The sequence below is a fragment of the Tachysurus fulvidraco genome, chromosome 22 (genome assembly GCF_022655615.1).
Source record: "Tachysurus fulvidraco isolate hzauxx_2018 chromosome 22, HZAU_PFXX_2.0, whole genome shotgun sequence".
Taxonomy (NCBI): Eukaryota; Metazoa; Chordata; class Actinopteri; order Siluriformes; family Bagridae; genus Tachysurus; species Tachysurus fulvidraco.
The window spans coordinates 5426372-5447133 of record NC_062539.1 but is presented as its reverse complement, the minus strand read 5'-3'; the positions used below and the strand labels follow the sequence as shown (position 1 = coordinate 5447133).

At 37.3% G+C, this 20762-nt stretch overlaps 2 protein-coding genes across 6 annotated transcripts; both read left to right on the top strand.

Moving 5' to 3' along the window:
* Nucleotides 1-4622: 4622 nt before the first annotated feature.
* On the top strand, nt 4623-10803 carry pias4b (protein inhibitor of activated STAT, 4b). 4 transcript variants are annotated; one of them, XM_027150466.2, is made up of 11 exons: nt 4623-4782; nt 5761-6109; nt 6755-6839; nt 7037-7075; nt 7249-7336; nt 7702-7827; nt 7964-8069; nt 8701-8774; nt 9537-9697; nt 10092-10225; nt 10504-10803. In XM_027150466.2, exons 1-11 carry the CDS (start codon nt 4756-4758, stop codon nt 10659-10661), a joined length of 1347 nt encoding a protein of 448 aa, XP_027006267.1. In that variant the 5' UTR covers nt 4623-4755; the 3' UTR covers nt 10662-10803. The 4 variants fall into 4 exon arrangements, with proteins under 4 accessions (XP_027006267.1, XP_027006265.1, XP_027006266.1 ...); XM_027150464.2 differs by having other exon boundaries at nt 4624-4782; nt 7246-7336; XM_027150465.2 differs by having other exon boundaries at nt 4624-4782; nt 7034-7075.
* Nucleotides 10804-13619: 2816 nt separating this feature from the next.
* On the top strand, nt 13620-18743 carry map2k2b (mitogen-activated protein kinase kinase 2b). Of its 2 annotated transcripts, XM_027150817.2 has the most exons (12): nt 13620-13817; nt 14302-14484; nt 14842-15052; nt 15600-15746; nt 16031-16108; nt 16203-16254; nt 16480-16604; nt 16790-16994; nt 17118-17170; nt 17262-17323; nt 17430-17475; nt 17601-18743. In XM_027150817.2, the coding sequence occupies exons 2-12, from the start codon at nt 14396-14398 to the stop codon at nt 17709-17711; spliced, it is 1179 nt and encodes a 392-aa protein (XP_027006618.1). In that variant the 5' UTR covers nt 13620-13817; nt 14302-14395; the 3' UTR covers nt 17712-18743. The 2 variants fall into 2 exon arrangements, with proteins under 2 accessions (XP_027006618.1, XP_027006617.1); XM_027150816.2 differs by having other exon boundaries at nt 13620-14484.
* The last annotated feature ends 2019 nt before the right edge of the window (nt 18744-20762 follow it).

Sequence of the window (20762 nt, the reverse complement as noted above, 5' to 3'; positions counted from 1 at the left end):
TGCTTTTAAATGTATAAACAGCTCAATCAGCAAAGTGTTTTATTACCCAGACTTGATTGAAGCCACACAAGTATTGCATCATTAAATGAATACTCAGATATGTATGGAAGCCTGAGGACAATTGTTTTTGTTACTCATAAGTGATTATGAGATTATAGTATGTCACTTAACAGTTCTCATCACATATTCCCACAGAACCACAACATTTTAAAATTTTCCCCCTATTCAAAATGTAGTCCCATCTCTACAAAGAACAACTTTACTTTATTCTATTTCCCAATATCTTTGTCTGAAGAAATTGAAAAATCCTCCTACAAAAATACGTTTTGTATAAACATTTATATCACATAATTTTCTAAAACAGCAGCTTTGACAATATTTCTGGACAAAAGGTTTATATTAATGTTCTGTAGTATCTATAGTATCACAATACACATGGACTTAATACACATTATCAGAGCCTACTAAGAAACAAATTATAAATACGTGTTAACTCATAAATAAAACATATATTTAGGACCTGCATGATTTCATGATTACAGAAGTTAATTGAAAATCTAGTAGTCTTGCAATTTTTCAAACTTTTCCGCAGATTGTGGCCAAGATTTAGGTCACCAGGACACGCCTTCAGCCAAAACACGCTCATTCGTGTACGTAAAACTTGAGTTAAGCTATCATAGAAAGTAAATACAAAAGTGTCTTCACTTGCAAGTGTTTAAAAGAATAATCCCAAGCTTGTTGTTTCACCAATTCAAGTCGTTTCCAGCAAAAATAAAATAATTTGCATAGATTGTTTTGAAAAATCTACAGGGAAATCAAACTGTTTTGGTCCCAATAATCTGTCAGAAAAATATGTCAGGACCATATACATTTAGTTGATATGATAGGTTGTTCTCTACAGAGAAGTTTATTTAACCTTTTTTTAGGAAGGAGTCTCCAGTGTCAGTGTATTTAGGCAAAAGTAACAGAGGTAAAAGCTGTAAGTTTATAGAAGTCTTTCCAGTTGCTTGGGAAGATGATAAGTTGGATTCTTATTCTTATTCTTATTGGTGAAGAAACAGTTTACAGTTTAGAAAAGTCAACAGATCAAAAATAATGCTTCTTCTGTACATGTTCCTTTAACTACACATGACATCTTGTTTTGTCTGTATCTGTCATCTTTGTTTTGCCAGTTGCCTGAATTATTGCTTATTTTCTCAGTGTGAGGAAAAGCGCAAATAATAAATGTAATCGAATGCAGACAGAAACTGTGTCAAAATCCTTGAAGTATTTTTTTTGTTAATATGAAATGGAAGTTTGTATTTCGTATTTCTGAATGTAAAACAGCCGCTAGATCACTTTGAATTGCACGGCCTAATCTTTCTGTGCTTTAATGTACAACGGATCTGGGACATCGTCTCCTTTCTGATTCAGACACGTTGCTTTAGGACACAAGCATCAATAGGAACTTGAGTCTTGTTTGGAAGCTTTAGTCTCTCTTTTACAGTCTGCTTTTTTTTGTAAACAACAGAATCAAAAGCTTCAATTATATTTGTTTCTTAAGGAGTGAAAACATTTCCTAGCTCTTAAGATATTGTCGTCAATTTTGGTGAAATTGCAATCAGTTGGAGTGCATTTTTAATGTTGTCAGTCCACTGATTTCAGCTGTACTTCAGCTCTCTATCTTTACTACAGAATTCTTGTAGCTGCACTTGGATATTGACAGCTGTACTCCTGATATGCCATTAATTAATAGGTGGATTTCTTATCACATTGATTACTTCTGCTCGACAAAAGGTCATGTGTAAGGTTTCGGGAAACATCTATTAAAATATGGGAAATCACTTCTACTCTTTATGCCCATCATGTCTTCTTAAAGAATATAATCTCTCTCTCTTTATACGTATAAGACTATAACTTGAAATGATGTCCATTCCTTTACATGTAAGGCAGATAGGAAAAGACAGACACAGGAAAAATGAGTAGACGCATAAGATTGTAAATAAATGTGTGCGTCATCAGGCAGTAACCTTACAGGGCATGCCGGATTAAAAAAAATGCAGTAAAAAATTATATAACACTTTATAATCAGCATTTGTAGGCTTTGGGTGTCCAACATCAAATTTTACAGTTTGCATTTATAGTGAGTGTCCTGGCCATATGCCAGAGGTCATAGGTCAGAAGGCAGGGGCTTTTGAGTCACATCACTCTGATCATCTCTTTGACCTTCTGATGCACTTACATTGTAGCCCAAACAAAAGCATTGCCTATCTTTTTACCTTTATGACTGACATATTTCATTTTATTTTCTATTACTTTATTTTAAGTCCTCTCATGAGACTTTAAACATAAAGGCAACTCTGTGTCTCTGGAAATTAAATCGGAGCGACAACGAAGAGACATTTTTCTTCCTTGCCGGTATTTATCACTTTCTTGACAGGAGGATAACATATGATCAAAACTACAGTGTAGGTCTCTAAGCAGTTCATCTATCCATCCATCCATCTATCCATCTGTCCTTCCATACATTTATACATTTGCCCATCCATCAAGATTTCCCTCCATTCCCTCCTTTTTCAATATCTTCTTTCTCCTACTATTCTCTACTTGGGATGCTGCACGACTCTGTAAAACAGTAAGGATGCACTTCAATCACTCTTGCTGGAGAAGAGGATGACCCTCTCACTTTCACCAACTCTCCTCAAATAGACCTGCAGACCCAAGGTTCAGAGGTCAGGGCTGAAAGAGAAAAGTGGTCAAAGGTACATCGCTTGTGTAAAATTGTCCAGCAAGAGGATTACGTAAGCGCTCACTATCGAGCTAGATGGCCATGTTTACGATCTGTCACAAGTGGGAAATGGTTTACCAGCGCTTCAAAGGAAGCATTTTACTCAGGGGTCAAGAGGGTTCAAGGAGTATTAACCCTTATTTTAAATAACGGGGTACTTACCTATAAATCACACATGTTCGATATACAGCCCTAAAATTTTACTGTCAAATCACTATTTCACAATTCTGTCACGTTTTCAAGAAGTGCACCATAAAAACAGTGAGAGTCCCCTCAAGTGTACAGGCCTATCCGCAACACAAGGACCATATTGATGTTGGCTTACTGACTATGTGAGAAAGATCAAGAATTCAATCATGAATTGCCATAATGAGCTCACAGGCACTTGGAGTGTAGTGCTGAGCTTACTAAGCATATAAACACGACAGTTTAGTCATGAGAGGCTGCTAGAAATTCTTCAATCCACCCCTTCAATTGTTAGGCTATTGACCCCCCTTTTCGTAGGCATAATTAATTTACTGTTGAATCATACCGCAAAACACAAAACATTCAAACTTCATCTTCTAGCATAGGACCTCGTAAATGGCATTATTTCTTCGTCTCCTTTCTTTGCCCTCGTCCTCCTCCATCTCTGAGCTCTAACACACAGCTCTCTCCAGAGCACGGTCCGCCTTTAAATTAATATATTGATATTGACAAGCCATCTGCCACAGGCATAAATTATTGGAAGGAAGAAGGCTTCAGTCACGTGACTTTTACCATCCATAATGATATACACACCCCCTCAGGGATGGACACTCCACTCACTGTAGGTGCCATTTTGAAATGCGCTTGGCAGGCAGACTGTGTGTTTGATGATAGGAAGTCCATGTGTGCAAACATACACTTAAGGAATCGTGTTTAATGCCTGTTAGGAATGAATGCGTTCACAATCTACATCCTAGCATAGATTTATTAGTTCCTATTTTTCTGTTTGATAGTGGAAGGTGTTTGCAGTTTGACTGTCTTTGTCTTCTGTCAAAGCAACCTTTGGTGTAAGAAACACACTAAATAATTAATGATTTCTTTTCTTATTAAATATATTCTTGTAGAGAGAGAAATCTTCTGAAAGCTCTGAACTCGACCTAGATCTTTATGCATGCATTTAAAGAATATGTGGTATAATTACTCATTTTTGCTTTTTTCCATTTTAGACAGCCTATTCTCTGCCGCTTGGCAAATTGGTCAATGTTCCAATCATTTAGATGAGGCTTCAGCGAGTTAAGAAGATAGCCAATCAGCCAAGTGCCCAGTGCCCTCTGGCCAGTGCTGACCTGCTGACCTCTTATGCTGACCCTTGGGTCAAGGGTCACTTTCTAAGGTCAACAATCGCTGGACCCTGCACCGGACAGACCTGTCTCCATGGATACAATGCTGCCCCAGGAGACAGTGGGAGTCATGGCAACGACCCTTAGAAGCACCATTTGGAAGTGTTTTACAGGACTTTAGCACAACCTGCTGGTGAAACATGGGGTCTTCATGGCGCCTGATGTTGCCTAACAAAGTATTAAATACACAACAGAAAAGAAAAAAAAAACAATTGTGATTCATTTAATATGATATGACATCGTGCGTCAAGTGATCAAGTGATCAATGATCACAATCTTTGTCAACAATGACTTTTAAACTTTTATAGATGACACAAAGTCAAACAATATCTTAATTATTAAATAAAACCAACTCATCCACCTCAGAAAGCTCTGATCATGTGGTCCTGGGTAAATCCCAAATACGCATTTCTCCCTATATAAGTGCACTGCGTCAGAGTATGAAATAATGAACTTATAGACCTTGTGTAGTGACCTATTTATCCAATAAAATGCCTTTTGGGATTTGGCCAGTCTTGACTTCCTTGGCGTTGTATTGATGACTGGTGTAAGCCTGCGTATTGGCGCATAATCGGTTAATTGTAATTTAAACTAATTTTGGTGAAAGTAAAGTTAATAATAATGTCCGGCCAGCTGTTGGAAGCGACGGTACGTTTCGACAAATCTGTGTTTTGGATTTATACTTTTTTACTTCGATATTTTTACCTGTTTTTTAGGCTGTAGGCTGTTGAATGTGACGAATTTGTTACTCAAAAGAGTTATAAGCTAAAAAAAAAAAAAAAAAGCGACGGAAAACCACTTTAAGTTGTTAAAAAAGAGTCTAAACAGATATTTGTTTGTTTTTTAGTAAATAAATAACTAAATAAATAAATAAAGGCCAAAAAAAAAAAAAAGACAGCCACATTGAAGCTGAATCACTGAGATCTTTGTCAATTCCAGGTGTTAAATCTGTTTATATTGCTGAGGTAATAGCTAATATTGCGAAAAGATGTTGTTTTTGTTATTTTTAATTGATTTCCGTATTGTTAGAAGTTAGCACAGGTGTGCCGTGGTGACGTCACAGGTTGACATGGCTAACAATTTTAATAGTGTTTTTTAATATAAGAACAAACTTAAGTAGTTTGTAGTACTTCGTTCAGTAGTAGATCATTACATTTGCAATGATTTAATTCTTAGTTATGGTAGGGGATGAGAAAATATATCCTTCTAAATGACATCATAGCATGATCTGTCCAATGGGAACAAGTGTGACACAGTAATGGCACAAAATACTTATTTAGCCATTTAAGGCACAATCTACATTCAACCAAACCTTGGATTAATAACGTTGCCATAAAATAGCTTTATGTTAAAAAAACAATCTGGTCTTCTTGTAGATCTTGATTGGTTCATCCTTTTTCAGAGAAAAGCAGCTGGTAGCTGATTAAATGTTGTTAAACCAAGGGAAACGTGATGTAACATGAATTATGTGAAATCATAATGACAATTTTCCACACAATTTTACAATTTTCATGAAAAGCTAATGTTTATGAGGTTGTTTAAAAAACGTCGCTTGATGGCAGTTGTGAAGTTTGTAGTTAAGGCATTTGCTAACTACTAACCGAGACAACCTCAACACCTCTGCAGGTGATGGTGGAGAGCTTGCGGGTGGCCGAACTGCGGTCCCTCCTTACCACTATGGGAAAGGACAAGAAAGGGCTGAAAAAGGATCTGGTGCAGAGAGTCATAGAGCTCCTCCATAACAACTTCCGTCCGGAGCTTTTCTCTGCTATCCGAGAGCTCTATGACCGCCGTCACTGCGGTAGCAATGCCAACCGCAGACGATACCAGGTCATCACCATGCCAACTACTGTCGAGGTTGTGGCCGTTTACCCAAAGAAATCCTGTGGAAGCCCTGTTCATATACCTGAAGTGCACATGATTAAGCTTCCATTTTATCAAACTCTGGAGACTGTTGTTGCTCCAGTATCATTAGGTACAGCAGCAGCTTCACTGAGCCATTGTTTTAAAAATCTGATGTGTTGACCAGTTACCAAGTAACACACATTTAAATTGTGTTAATTGTCTCACTAAATGGCATCAGTGACTTCTATAGTGTTTTTGAAAGTATTCACATAACAAGCAATTGTATGCATCGTTCCAAATGATGCCTTAAGCCATGCAGTTATAATATGTCATTCATTTAGGATTTTAAATGACAAAGAACACTTTTTTGGGGTAGTTTGTAATGGGGTAGATTGTGGTATCTAGAAGATCATTGACACCTGCTAAACGGGGAGCGCAAGTGTGTCATTTGGAACACAAACCGCATTGGTCATGATGTCCGAATAAATAGTAGAAATGAGTGGAAGCTAAAAGTGAAGCAAAATTCCATGACAGCTCAGAAGTTATTCAGATTGCAACTTCGCTAGACAGCCTATCTGACCATATTAAACCCCTCAGTCTTCCTGATCACTTGGTTTATGTTGGTTGTATTTAAAAAAAACATTAAAAAAAAAAAACCTTGCATGTTTTCCTGGAGCAACTAGCGTTATTTATACTTTTTGAATATAGTATTTAAATTGCATCTAAATTATGAATTCATTTCTCTATTTCTGATTCTCACTTTATTCTTTCCCAGTGCCCTCATATGCAATTAAGCAACAGATCAGCCGCTTAACTTTTTGTTTGACTACAAGACAATCAGCTCAGATCATGAACTGTCAGTAAGTTTCACACCTCTTCAAATCAGGAAATTGATTCTTGTATTTATTAAAAATAACATCCAGCATTGAAGGAAGTACATATATTTGTTGGAAAGTGACTATAGCAAAAAGTTGTTGTTATAAGCTAAATGTGAAGAATATTTTGAGTTACATATGAATATCCTAATTGTTTCTGATGGCCCTTTATCACTCAGAAGGGCCAACACTGGAGTGGCATCTGTTCAGGTGGTGCTCAGGTGAGTTTGTATTCTGGCGTCTTATGAATTAAATTTTACCTGCTGCTATTGATTGAAAATGTCAGTAGTGTGCTTTAGCAACATTAACAAGAATACTAGATTTTATTATTTAAAAAAAAAAAGTGATCCAAAATGATGTCCATAATAATCACAAAGTTTTGTGTTTTCAGAAGTTGCTACACAGAGAGTATTGGTGTTGAAGATGATCAGTATCCACCAAATATTGCTGTTTTGATCAATGGCCATGACTGTCCTGTACAGGTGACATGATAACCTACACATTAATGATGCATTAGAATGACTGGAACATAAACAAAGGGTTAGGTTATGTTTGTTTGTTTGTTTGTTTGTTTGTGTCTAACCTCAGACACAATACAATGGTCATGCACAAGGGACCCATTTGGGACTGAATATAGGCAAATTCACCTCATAAAATACATGACTGCCATTGGCTAGTATCCTTTCTGCATTTTACCTTATGGATTTCTTGTCCTTGGTCCCCAGTGATTGCTGGTTATGCTTTTGTATATAACTTTAGCAGAATGTTACAAAATAAAAATGAATTGCTTTGTAATAACCAATTCTTTTTATACTAAACACTGTATGTATACATTTGTAACGTTCAGGCTCACTACTCTTCCAATAAAAAAGGACTGGAGCCTTCTCATCCTTGTCGTCCAATCAATCTCACACCGTTTGTAAAACAGGCCACTGAGAATCACGTTGCTGTCTCCTGGGAGAACTATGGCAAGGTACACACTGCTATTTCTCATCATGTTAGTCCTGTTACTTTCACAAAAATTATAACTCAAGTATTTTGCTCTTAAAAGCTTGGATAAATGAGTCTCACTCTCACTCGTTTTCTCTGTGCGTGTGTGTGTGTTTTAGTTTTACTCTGCTGCTATATATCTGGTGAAGGTCTTCTCTTCAGCAGATTTGCTGGCACAGCTCCAGAAAAATGGAGTCGCGAGTGTGGAGCTCTGCAAACAAAAAGGCGAGTGGCCGGAATTCATATGAAAAAATCTGTCTAATTAGTTTCCCTTCACAATACTGAATGATGCTTAATGTTCTGTAACAGAGGCTCGGAGCGTCGTTACAGCTGCAGTTCACATGAATGCACTCATTTGACACACATTATAGTTTCTATAGTAACAGTTTAAACATGTATATCGCAGGTCTATAAGTAGGTTAATAATAACTTGACTGATGTTTTGGTGAAGTTTCCAAGGCTGTCTACAGTGTAAATGCTTCCAAACAGTCCGAGGTAAAGCTGAACCTTTAAGTTTTCTGACAGATGACATTTTTAAGGGCAGGGGAATAGAATAGAAGGCTGGTGGCATAAAGAACAATTACACTGCTGTCTTGGACATTCGGCATCATTAAACATAATTAAAAATCATAATTTCTCCTAAGTTGACAAATTGCTCAAAGAATAAAATGCTTCAGGATGTGCTGCTATTGGAAGATAATACAAATTGCTTTGTATTGAGACATATCACATTTACCCTCTTGTTGATTAATTTAGCATATCAGCACATCCTGTTCCTGGCACTGTAATTTCTCCAAGATAAAATTTCTTTTATGATTATTTGTTTGCTAAATATGAGTTTACTCCTGTTTGGCAGTCTGCGAGAAGTTGCGCTGTAATCCTGAGAATGAGATCACCACCACAGGGCTGCAAGTGTCACTTATCTGTCCTGTAAGTCTTCAAAATGAAGGCAAATCTTGCACCTAAGTATTATAAATGTTCCCAAAACTTGAGTGGTGATGGGGGATTGTTTTAATATGGTTTTCAAAAGATTTACACATTTTGTTAATGGCTTTTTTATTTCCAGGCTAAAACAAATGGCCAATTTGCAAACATAAACAGAAATGAACCTGTTGTATTGTTCTACTAAAAAACTTTCACAGTCTATGGGCAGGTGTTGGGACTTCATTAAACATATATGCAAAAGAATGCTTTTATTAATTAATTTTTAAGTAGGTATCAATTATGAATTAAACTACCGGAGCACCCAGAAATTGCACAAAACCTTCAGCAAGACTGAATACCTGCCTCAGTGGTTTAGAGTTTAATAGTTTTTACTTCTTGGGTGTCTTTTTTTGAGACATCTACTGTTCAAATGTATCAGCTATGGAATTCAATTTGTGTTACATTGCTGTGTTTTTAGCTTTGAATTTAGAATTTAACATCTGCCTTTAGACTATGAAGTGAGTTGCACGTCAACATGAGTTCAGGGAAATCCAGCAAATAAACTCCATTTTGCTACAGCACAAAGTTTGTGAGGAAATCCCACTTAGCTAGCAATCTTTTAGTAACATATCCCTGTTTTTTTTGTTGTTGTTGTTGTTCTTTTTTTCCCAGACCACCACACATTTGTTTCCTAATGATGTATTGATATTGACTTCAGAAAACTGGAAACTTGTCAGAGATTTTAAGAGCATCTATCTGTCTTAACAGCTGTCAAAAATGCGCATGTCAACCCCTTGTCGAGCACAGACGTGCGCCCACCTGCAGTGTTTTGATGCTGCCTTCTACCTGCAGATGAACGAGCGGAAGCCTAGGTGGACTTGTCCTGTCTGCCATAAGCCTGCCCTCTTTGACACTCTACAGATCGATGGGTAATGTCCTCCCCACAGACACTTTTTTGTTGTGGCAGTCCATTCAGGTGAGCACTCTAGAGGCATTTGTTTTGGCTGACAACACCAGCTATTTAAACAGGAAAACAGATATTTTAGCCAATTCAAGGTGCCTTTTGCTTCATACACCTGCAGAAAGGAGTGTGTAATGCATAAATATCGGTTTCCTATTGTTGGACTTTTAATGGTCCAGTTTCTATGCAGAGTAACAACTGAGATGTCAAACACATGGCGCTCCCTTACACACACACACACACATACATGCACGCACATGACCACGACCAGAGTGAGTCAAAGTGTCGAATTTGCTGACCACAGTGTTGATTGTTAGTGGCGGTGGCAGAGGATGATGAAGATGGATGTTGTTGTTGTGTAGTTTGCTGAGTGGCATACTCCAGTGTGCACACGAGGCCGTGAAGGAGATTGAGTACCTGTCTAATGGATCTTGGAGTGCAGTGGGGAAGGAAAAAGAGTGCAGCAAAACTACAGATCTCTCCTCTCTCAGCCACAGTAAGACCTGCATCATCTTAAAGTTGCAGTTTGTAATGTGTAAAACTGTTCCTAGTCCTGTAATAAACACAACATTTCACTTTTGCATTATTTTGGCATGTTCTTTGTATGGTTTTTTTTTTTTACAGCTCAGTACTTTTTTCCATCAGACACACCAGATAGCAGAGAGCTGTAAAAATTACAGATTGCTTTTTTAAGATTCTAAACGTGGAATAAGAAGAAAAGTCTTAGATATATTTCAAAGTTTGTCTCAGCCTCTGAAATAACTTTCTCTACAGAGAACGATTTTGTGGTACGAGATGTCGTGGATCTGACCGAGTGCTCAACTGACAGTGATGATGGTGGTGGTGCCATGCAGGCAGAAGAGATTGTTTTGACACACGTAAAAAACGAGAGAGTGAGCTTCTCCAAAGGCAACATGCATGTGAAGCGGTGACACCTGCCAAATTATGCATTTCTGTATTTCTTAAATTATATTTATTTTAAACTGTTCATGTTCTGTTCATACTGTACTTTTTGTTTCCTTTTTTATGTACTCCAGCTGCCAGACATGGGAAATAAAGATTGTTTTATCTGTTTTTTTGTTTGTTTATTTTTCCTTTTTCTGTCAGTGATACTAAATAAATTTCAGGAATATATATTTTTCTATTTTTATTTGATGTGCATAGAATGTTGTTTCATTGTTTACTTTACACCCAGCTTCGTCAACTTGACTTCTTGCCAGAATAGTTGTGCTTTCCTTTTTTTTTTTTTAAATGCAAGGCCAAATATAGCCTAGAAAAAAATCAAGAGATTTTTTTTTACTTTATTGACTAATTCATATATGGCTCAGTTGACATCGCTCCACTACCATAAATATGTAAATATTCGACGTTTGTGTCTTCAAGAAGAAATATCATTAAAGAATCATTCATGACTTGTTCAACTTAAGGACTTCATTTACTAACAAAATTATACCAGCTCCGATTGTCTTCCATGCCAGTAAGATTTTAGACCTCCACTGAGATGAGGCCGACTCTTTGAGGATCCTGAGACATCAAGAGATGTTCCAGCTCCATTTGGACTTTGCTATTAGGAGACGCCAACTCCATGTGGTCTTTGAGGACAACAATTTTCTCAATAAAACATCAGACTGTATATTTATAATCACACCCTCCGGTGTCACCCATATGAGGGTGAGGTTCCCCTTTGAGTCTGGTTCCTCTCAAGGTTTCTTCCTTTACCATTAAAGAGATCTTACAAAGTAAAAAGAGAAATTTATAGAGATTATAAAACTACAATTATAAAACAATAAAAACACACTACAACAGAGATGAAACCATAAAAGCCCAATCAGCTAAAAGCTTGTCTAAATAAGTGTCTTCAGTTGCTTTTTTAAAGGAATCAGCCACATGCAGAGACAGGGGCAACGCATTCCACAATCTGGGGGCCACAGACTGAAAAGAAAGATCCCCCCGAGTTTTAAAATGGGTTTTAGGGACCACAAGCAGATTTTGACCTGATGACCTCAATGCTCTCGAAGAGCCATAAGGTGTCAACAGGTCAGTGATGTACCCAGGAGCATTCCCATGAAGGGCTCTATAAGTGAGGACCAAAATTTTAAAATCAATTCTATATTTGATTGGTAACCAGTGAAGAGAGTATAAAACTGGTGTGATGTGAGATCTTCTGCTGGTTCCAGTTAAAAGCCTCGCTGCTGAATTCTGAACAATCTGAAGACTTCTTGCCAGAATAGGAAAAAAGTGAATTACAATAGTCCAAACGTGAAGAGATAAAAGCATGTATAATCATCTCCAGATCTGCATTGGACAACATTTTCCTCATTTTAGAAACATTCCGTAAGTGATAAAAACAGCTTTTAACCAACTTTCCTGAATGTTGACCTAAAGACATGGATTTATCAAATACAACACCAAGGTTCCTGAGGCTTGACTGAACAGAAGATCCCAAAGAACCAAGATGTTGTCTGATCTGTGAAATTTTCTTATCTGGGGCAATGATCAAAGTTTCCGTCTTTTTCGGATTTAGTTGAAGGTAGTTACTGCCAAACCACTCCTTAATACAGGACAGACACTCTAACAAGCTAGACAGCAAGTGAAACTCAGACTCCCTGAAAGAACAGTATAACTGAATATCATCAGCATATAAGTGATAGGACACATGCTTAAAACACTGAATTTTCTGAGCAAGAGGTGTCATATACAGTAAAAACAGCAAAGGACCTAATACTGATCCCTGTGGTACTCCACATGAGAGAGGCACAGTGTCAGACATGATCTGATTTATCACCACAGAAAAAGTTCTATCAGTAAGATAAGAAGAAAACAATTTGCAAACAATTTAGCAAAATTTTAGGGTCAACTGTATCAAACGCTGAGGTTAGATCCAGTAGAACCAACACTGTGTACTGGCCCGCATCTGCTGCCATCAAAATGTCACTTGACACTTTAAGAAGTGCTGTCTCAGTTGAGTGCACTTTGCGGAAACCTGATTAAAACTTATCCAAAATTTGATGGTAATGCAGATAAGTGGAAAGTTGATTAGCTACCACTTTTTCTAAAATTTTGGAAATAAACGGCAATTTAGATATGGGCCGGTAGTTTACAGGGTCAGCAGGATCCAGGTTTGGCTTTTTTAAAGTAGGGTTCACTACGGCTTGTTTAAAAAAGGAGGGAACCGTGCCAGTAGAAAGAGACAAGTTTATCATATTTACCAGACAGGGAGCAAGCGTATCAGTAGCATTTAACTGAAGAGTCGTTGGGACAATGTCAGCAGGGCTAGAAGAAGGTTTCATCTTTTTTAATAAAACCTTAATGTCCTGTAGACTGACAGGGGAAAAACAGTCCCAAAAGTGGAGAGAAGAACCTCTATTATAGGTGTGCGAGGAAGGAGAAATACTGTCCCTAATGTCCTGCATTTTACTGACAAAAAAATGTAAAAATCTGTTACAGTCAGCTGATGAGTATACAGATACTTGTGGAGCTGGGGGCGAAACAATATTTTTAATGGTGTCAAACAGGACTTTCAGATTTTTTCTTATTTGCAACAATAAGATTTGTGAAATAATCAGATCTGGCCTGTTTAATCATAACATTAAGAGCTGTGATCAGCTCCTTAAAATGTAATCTGTGTACTTCAAGTTTAGAGGTTTTCCATAAACGCTCCACTTTACGACAATTTCTCCTGAGATTAAAGATGCTTTCATTCATCCAAGGACAATGTTTTTTTATTAGCCTGACTTGGCATTTAAATGTAAAGACTCGAATACTCCACTCTCTCCCTCTATTTAATTAAATAACACATGCTTTCTTTGAAGAAATAAATGCATTTATTCCAGATAAACCCAGTAAAGCTTTTTGTGCAGCAGTAAATGAAATCACGAACGTTTATTGAAAAGTTATCGCGAGATTCTAGACGTTTCCTCAGGTAGTGCCCTGTACGGAGCTAGCAAATTAGCTAGCTAGTTAGCTAAATAGCAAAACCAAACTGTTTTCTTAGCTTATTTAGAGACTGTACTTGGTCGGTAACTAACAGGTTTTTTTTTTATCCACGGGGAGATTCGTTATTTAATTATTATTTATTTCCTTTAAAGGTATTGTTATTTTCCATAAAGGCTAACGTTTATGTGTTTTAGGACGACAGCTAACTGTTCTGTAACAGTCTTAAAAAGTGCGCGGTATTCATTGAGTTTTCAGAGATGTGCTACATAGTTAGCAAACGTTAGCTGGCTGATTTCAAACAATTGCTAAAGTCTAGTTCGTTTAAATCTAACGGATTTACGTGGGCTTTACATGGCTAGTACAAGTGAGGGGAATGCTGTTGTAGCAAGTTTGACAGAAGTGTTAAAGGAGACGAACGCGGTTGTGTGTGCGTGTTACTCTGGTGTACATTAAGAAACAGCTGCAGATTTAGCTCTCTATCGTGTGTTAATATTTACTCCAGACGCTTCCTATGTCTGCCTGAGTTAGCCGTTAGCCTTGTAAGCAAAACAGTTAGCTAGCTAGCACACGGGTGAACCAGGCGTCTTCCTGGGGCACCTGTTAACACGACCTGCTGCTTTTCAAATCATTTCTCAGGTCTGTCATTACAGTTGAGGCAACGTGAGCTTACAGGATCATGCGTGTCTAGTGGTGATGCTTGTAAGAATTGGAAAAGATTGTCAAGTTGAACATGGCTCCTAAAAAAAGACCAGTCCCTTTAATCATAAGCTGCAGTGGAGAAGCTCACAGCACAGCTTCAAATTTAGGGGCTGCTTCAGAGTAAGTGCATTTGGATTTATTCTTCATAATAAAAAAAAAAAACCTAGTATTTCTAGTAAAAAAAATTTGTGAAAATATATTGTTCTTTTTTTCTCTGAGAGTTCGTTTTATTTTTTATATCTTACCTTTTATTTGCCCATTTGTTGTTGTTGTTATTGTTATTATAATTATTATTATTATTATTATTATTATAACTCCTGTTCTTTTTCTTATGTTCTCTTTTCTTTATTCATCTCCTTTTTCTTCTATTTCATTACTTTCTTATTCATTTTATGCTTATCATAGTCTTCGTTTTTATATTTGTTATTACAATTACTCATAGCCCATACTTGATCTCTGTGTTTGCAATTTTATTAGGGCCTATCTTGAGACCCTACAGAAGAAACTAGGGGAGTTGGACTTGGACGAACAGCAGAAGAAGCGCTTGGAGGCCTTTCTCACACAGAAAGCTAAAGTCGGAGAGCTGAAGGACGATGACTTCCAGCATATATGTGAGCTGGGAGCAGGAAACGGTGGTGTGGTTAATAAAGTCTGCCACAAGCCCTCTCGACTAATCATGGCAAGAAAGGTGATGTGAACTCAAAAGCTGAAGACAAACAGATTTTTTTTTCTTTAACTGGGGATTCATTTGAAGCAATACAGTTTAGCTAGATGGGTCTTGTCTCATTAGCAAGATGAGTAAACAAAACTCCAGGAATCACCTTTAGTTTATGTGAACAGAGATTGGAGCCAAAACTTCAGTATTATGAATTGATTGAAATGTACATGACATCCTAAGAATATTGTAAAGCTTCACGTTGCTTTACATGATGCTTTAATTCGGAACAATCAAGGCTGTTTAACAGCTGTCTTTGTACACTATCTCTAAGGCTTTTTGGTATTTAGTATATATCTTGACCAGTAATAACATCTAAAGATATTTGACCTTATTTTGATGCCAAGCAAAGAATACTGAAAAATCAGCCACACAACACATTTGTATTAAGACATATCTTTCCTTTGCCCAGTATTGTTTAACTTTTTTTTTTACCTCAATTTTTTTCTGCCTCCCACAGCCTCTTCTCAAGTTTGCACAAGCTTCATGATTCAAATTTTATTTTCTTTGTTCCGTTTAGCTCATTCATCTTGAGATCAAACCAGCAATCAGGAACCAGATCATTAGAGAATTGCAAGTCCTGCATGAATGCAACTCTCCCTATATAGTGGGCTTTTATGGTGCATTCTACAGCGATGGAGAGATCAGTATCTGTATGGAGCACATGGTGAGTATGTGTTTGTAATCGTGCATTATTAGTATGTTTGAAAACCATCATGCTTTGTAATTTTCTGATGATTCTGGGTACAGGATCTCAACCGCTCTGCACTACTCTGAAGTCTTCCCTTGCATATTTATTACATGGATGTTAATGGTGCTGGATCGAGTGAATCAGGAAATGATTTGGATGGAGGGATAGGAGATTGTGAGGCAGGAGGAAGCAGTGATATGAATTGGGGGTAGGTGGAGGAATAAACGTTTCATGTGAACTTTTATGTTTTTTTGTTACAGGATGGAGGTTCTTTGGATCAGGTACTGAAAGAGGCTCGGAGAATTCCAGAAGAAATCCTAGGGAAAGTCAGTATAGCTGTAAGTATCTGTGATGTAATATTGAGATACTGAAACACAGCTTTCAGCCATAAAGTTCTCACATGCTTTCTTTCTGTATTTTGGGGGGTTTTAGGTGTTAAGAGGTCTTGCTTACCTTCGAGAAAAACATCAGATCATGCACAGAGGTAAAAAAAATTGTCTTGTCATTATGTAACCATAATATTAATAACAATGATAATAGTATGTCATTATATGGCAATCTTAGTTATTTGCTTAGAACCAGTCTTCACTGAACCTTTACTGTTGTATTCCTTGGAAAAACACAATTCTTCTGTGTCCTTTAGTTAGCTGGCTATATTCAGCATTCATTTGACAAAATCTGTTTTGTTTTTTGTTTTTTTCTTTTACAGATGTCAAGCCATCAAACATACTGGTGAACTCAAGAGGGGAGATCAAGTTGTGTGATTTTGGAGTCAGCGGTCAGCTTATCGACTCCATGGCCAACTCTTTTGTAGGCACAAGGTCATATATGTCTGTAAGTGTGTAACCTTCTTTTCCCAAGAGTCATGATCATGAAGATGCACAAAACGCTACTATTTAAGAATTTCACACAGAAGCGGTTCATACGGGATTGGTTTTATTATTGCTGTAAATAAATTATGAAAATGAGCAAATGTTCTTTAAAAATCCTCAGTAACTCAGTTTGTGTTTCTGGTTAAGCCTGAGAGACTTCAGGGGACTCATTACTCAGTGCAGTCAGATGTGTGGAGCATGGGACTGTCTCTGGTGGAGCTTTCCATTGGGCGCTACCCCATCCCTCCCCCTGATGCCAAGGAACTGGAGGCCCTTTTTGGCCGACCTGTAGCAGAGGGAGAAACACAGAGCACCTCCCCACGTCCCAGACCTCCCGGAAGGCCCATCAGTGGTATAATACACAATAATAAACATATTGAACTATCTTGATCACAGTATTTCAGATTCCCTGAAATTTCATCTTTATCTTAATAGCTTCCAGTTTTTAAAATCTAATTACTTTTATGTCATTCAGGACATGGCCCTGTCATGGCAATATTTGAGCTGCTGGACTACATCGTCAATGAGGTGAGAAAAGCTGACCTGTGTTTTTGGTTCTCCATGAATACACCTACTGAGTTGTGAATATCTCTTTAAAGTTTCTGTCATTTCTGCACAGCCTCCACCTAAACTGCCTCATGGAGTCTTCACTGCAGATTTCCAGGACTTTGTGACCAAATGGTGAATATCCAGCTTTGCTTACATAGTAGTTTTGGTAAAACATAATATTTCTGCTTTGTGCTGCTTGAAAAGTGTATTTTCTTAAAAGCCTGTTGTCTTTTTCTAGTCTAATCAAAAATCCGGCCGATCGGGCAGACCTGAAGATGCTAATGGTGAGTATGATGGACTTCTTTGCACTGACCACCTCTTCTGTAATTGAGACCTAAATGTAAGTATGTGCCTCTTTTTAGAGTTTCCTCTTCAGAGCAACACCAACACTGTTTGTGTCTCTCCACAGAACCACACGTTCATTAAACGCTCAGAAGTGGAAGAAGTCGACTTTGCAGGCTGGTTGTGTAAAACTATGGGGCTCAACCAACCCAGCACACCAACCCGGCCAACTGAATAACTGAACAAGAAAAATGCTCTGTTTCTTAAAGAAATGTTCCAGCATGTTTTAACCTAATATCTGTCTACCAGATCTGCAGCGTATGACTGATTAGTACAGACACATGAGAACAGGCCAAAAAATGAATAGAGTCTGAAATACTTGCATATTAACATTTTATAATTAGCATTATTTTCAGTGGGGTCAAGATTTATTTTGGAATCGAATAATTTTGTGTGTGTGTGTGTGGGGGGGGTGTCAGTAGGATTTACCTCTTGCTTCATCTCTAGTGTTACAGCAGTGTTTTATTCCTTTAGATTGTCCAGATCTCAAGAGATCGGATTCCAAAACTTCATCCTTAATGCCAATACCACCATCCCAGTCATCACAAACATCCTCTCATCACTAACTGGTTGAGCAGCATCTACATTGTGTTCTGGAGCTTTAAGTGAAATTACATTTTGTTGTTAAATAGTGGGATGAAATTACACAAGTTTTTTTTAATAAGACCTTTAATCTCTCATCCCACAACCTTTATTGCTAGAGTGTGATGCATTATAAATATTACATATTTTACATTTTTGTGTGATTCTAAGTAGGCTTTAGGTAAACAGATTCTTCTCTTTTCACAGCGCAGAAATTCTCAACAGTGCATGGCAATGGAACATGTGTACAGATGCGGTAGATAGTGATTAGGTTACATTGCTGGAGTTTTTCTTTAAACATGCATTTTTGCACACAGGACCTATTAACCAGAGCAGTCTGTGTAAAAAATAAATAAATAAATAAATAATGAAGTATACGTTCACATATATGCATGCAGGCACACATCAGTTAAAGGCATCTCAGGTGAATCAAGTAAATAATTGTATAGATATGTCTTTATCTGGACCTAGTTCACATGCTACCGTTAATATATAAAGTATATGGAGAAAATGTTCACCTCAAGAACTGTTGTATCTGACAGTCATGATTATTTCAGACCTGTTGACATGAAAGAGAAATGATGTTCACGGCTTTATGCCTTTGTCTCAATAAATCTGTGTGAATGTATGTAAATTCGTATGTTTTTTATTGTGGGAATGATCATTTAAATTGGGTTTATATTTGACAGATATTGAAGGCATTATGAGTTTTATTTTACATTTTATTTCATATAGTGTATAACATGCATCCTATTTTATTGCATTTTATCTCTAATAAATATAGACAGGTTGCATTTTCGTGTTTTGACCAGCAGGGGGTGGGAGACAGCGCTGAGTTTTTGACACATTTGAGATTTGACCAAAATTTCTTTGAAGTAACCGCTTCATGTGTTTTTGGGTGTGGTTTGACCTCTGTGAACTAATGAACTAAAAACATTTTCAAACACACAGGGACTTTTTTATTTTCTATGTAAGTGGCATGAAATGGTCTTCTTGTGCTGTATGTACATTCCTTTAATATAAAAAAAATCTTATAAACGTTCAAAGATATGAATAAACTAATCTAATTAAGAGGTGTATAGCAAAAGAAAGTGAAATATATTATGCCGAGGGGAGAGAAATGAAATAGTTGCAATTAAAAAGTAAATTAAAAATTTTTTATTCCGGTCACTCCTTAGATTATTTCTGTTAAGTTGGTGTTTTGGGACAGTTAGCTAATGCTAGCTAATGTTGAGTGCTAGACAATGTGGATCTTCTTAGCTAGCGATAAATGTTAGCTAGACATTGTTAGGTAGGTAGTGTAGATAAGGAAACTAATATTAATGTTGGGTCAATTGTGTTGTGAAAATAAATCATTATTTATAGAAGCTTTGTTGATATTACTTTGTTTGTTACAGTTCATCATTTTAGCAAATGCTAATTTTAAATTACGAAGTTACGATTTGTGGTTTTGTGTCATTGACTTGTGGGACTGCAAGGAAGTTAGAATATAATTTTTTTTACGTTTATGGTGTATGCAATTATTCAGAAAAACATACATTTTTATCTCACTTTACACAACTGAGCAATTGAAGGCTAAGGGCCTTGCTCAGGGGCCCAAAAGTGACAGCTTGGTGGACTTGAGATTTGAACTCAACCTTCTGATCAGTAGCTTAACACCTTATCCACTAGTTCCTGCTGAAAGTATGCTAACTAGTTATCAGTATTTTCAGTAGACCACACAGTTTTGCAGATACAGTTCAAGAACCTCTGGTATTGTTCACATAAAACATCAGAATGGGTCAAAAAATGTGATCTCAGTGACTTTGACCGTGGCTTGGGTGTTGGTATCAGATGGACTCGATTGGCTGTTTTAGAAACTGCTGATCTTCAGGGAATTGCACTCTATTCTCTAGAGTTTTATGAAGAAGAAAAAAACACCCAGAAAACAGCAGATCAGGTCAGAGAAGAATGGAAAAACTGACAGAAATACTGCAGAAACTCATCTCAGAACCCTGATTTGAATGTGCTACAACAGAAGGAAAAAGAGAAATTCATCTGGTTTCTGCTCATATCTGCTGTGACATGTACTGTAGATGGTAAAGTAAATTTGGCATCAACAGCATTAATCCATGAACCCAAGTGTGTAATGGCATGAGGAACATTTTTGCAGCATACATTGGGCCCCTTAATACCAATCATTTGTATGCTACAGCCTCTCTGAGTATTGTTGCTAATCCCTTTATGACCACCATTTACCCATCTTCTAATGGCTTCCTCCAGCATGATAACACACCATGTCACAAAGTAATCTCAAACGGGTTACCTAAACGTGACAATGACTTCTGTGTACTTCAGTGGCCTCCCCATTCACAAATTCTAAATCTGACAAAGCACTTGGATGCTGTAGATCTGTGTTGTGCTTCCAACACATTTGTGTAATAGAGTCCAGTGTCAGTGCAGTGTTCCTAAACAAAAATAAACCCATAGTGAGCATATATCCCTGTGAGTCGTCACAGCAGTCCGTTACCTTCCTAGTCTACTTCCCGTTTGAAGATATCGATCTGCATACATACCGATGCAAGTAAAAAGAAACAGTGAGGGCAAATTACAATACAGCAACATAATAGCTAGTGTAATATAAAGCCCAGAGGAATTAGAGATGGAA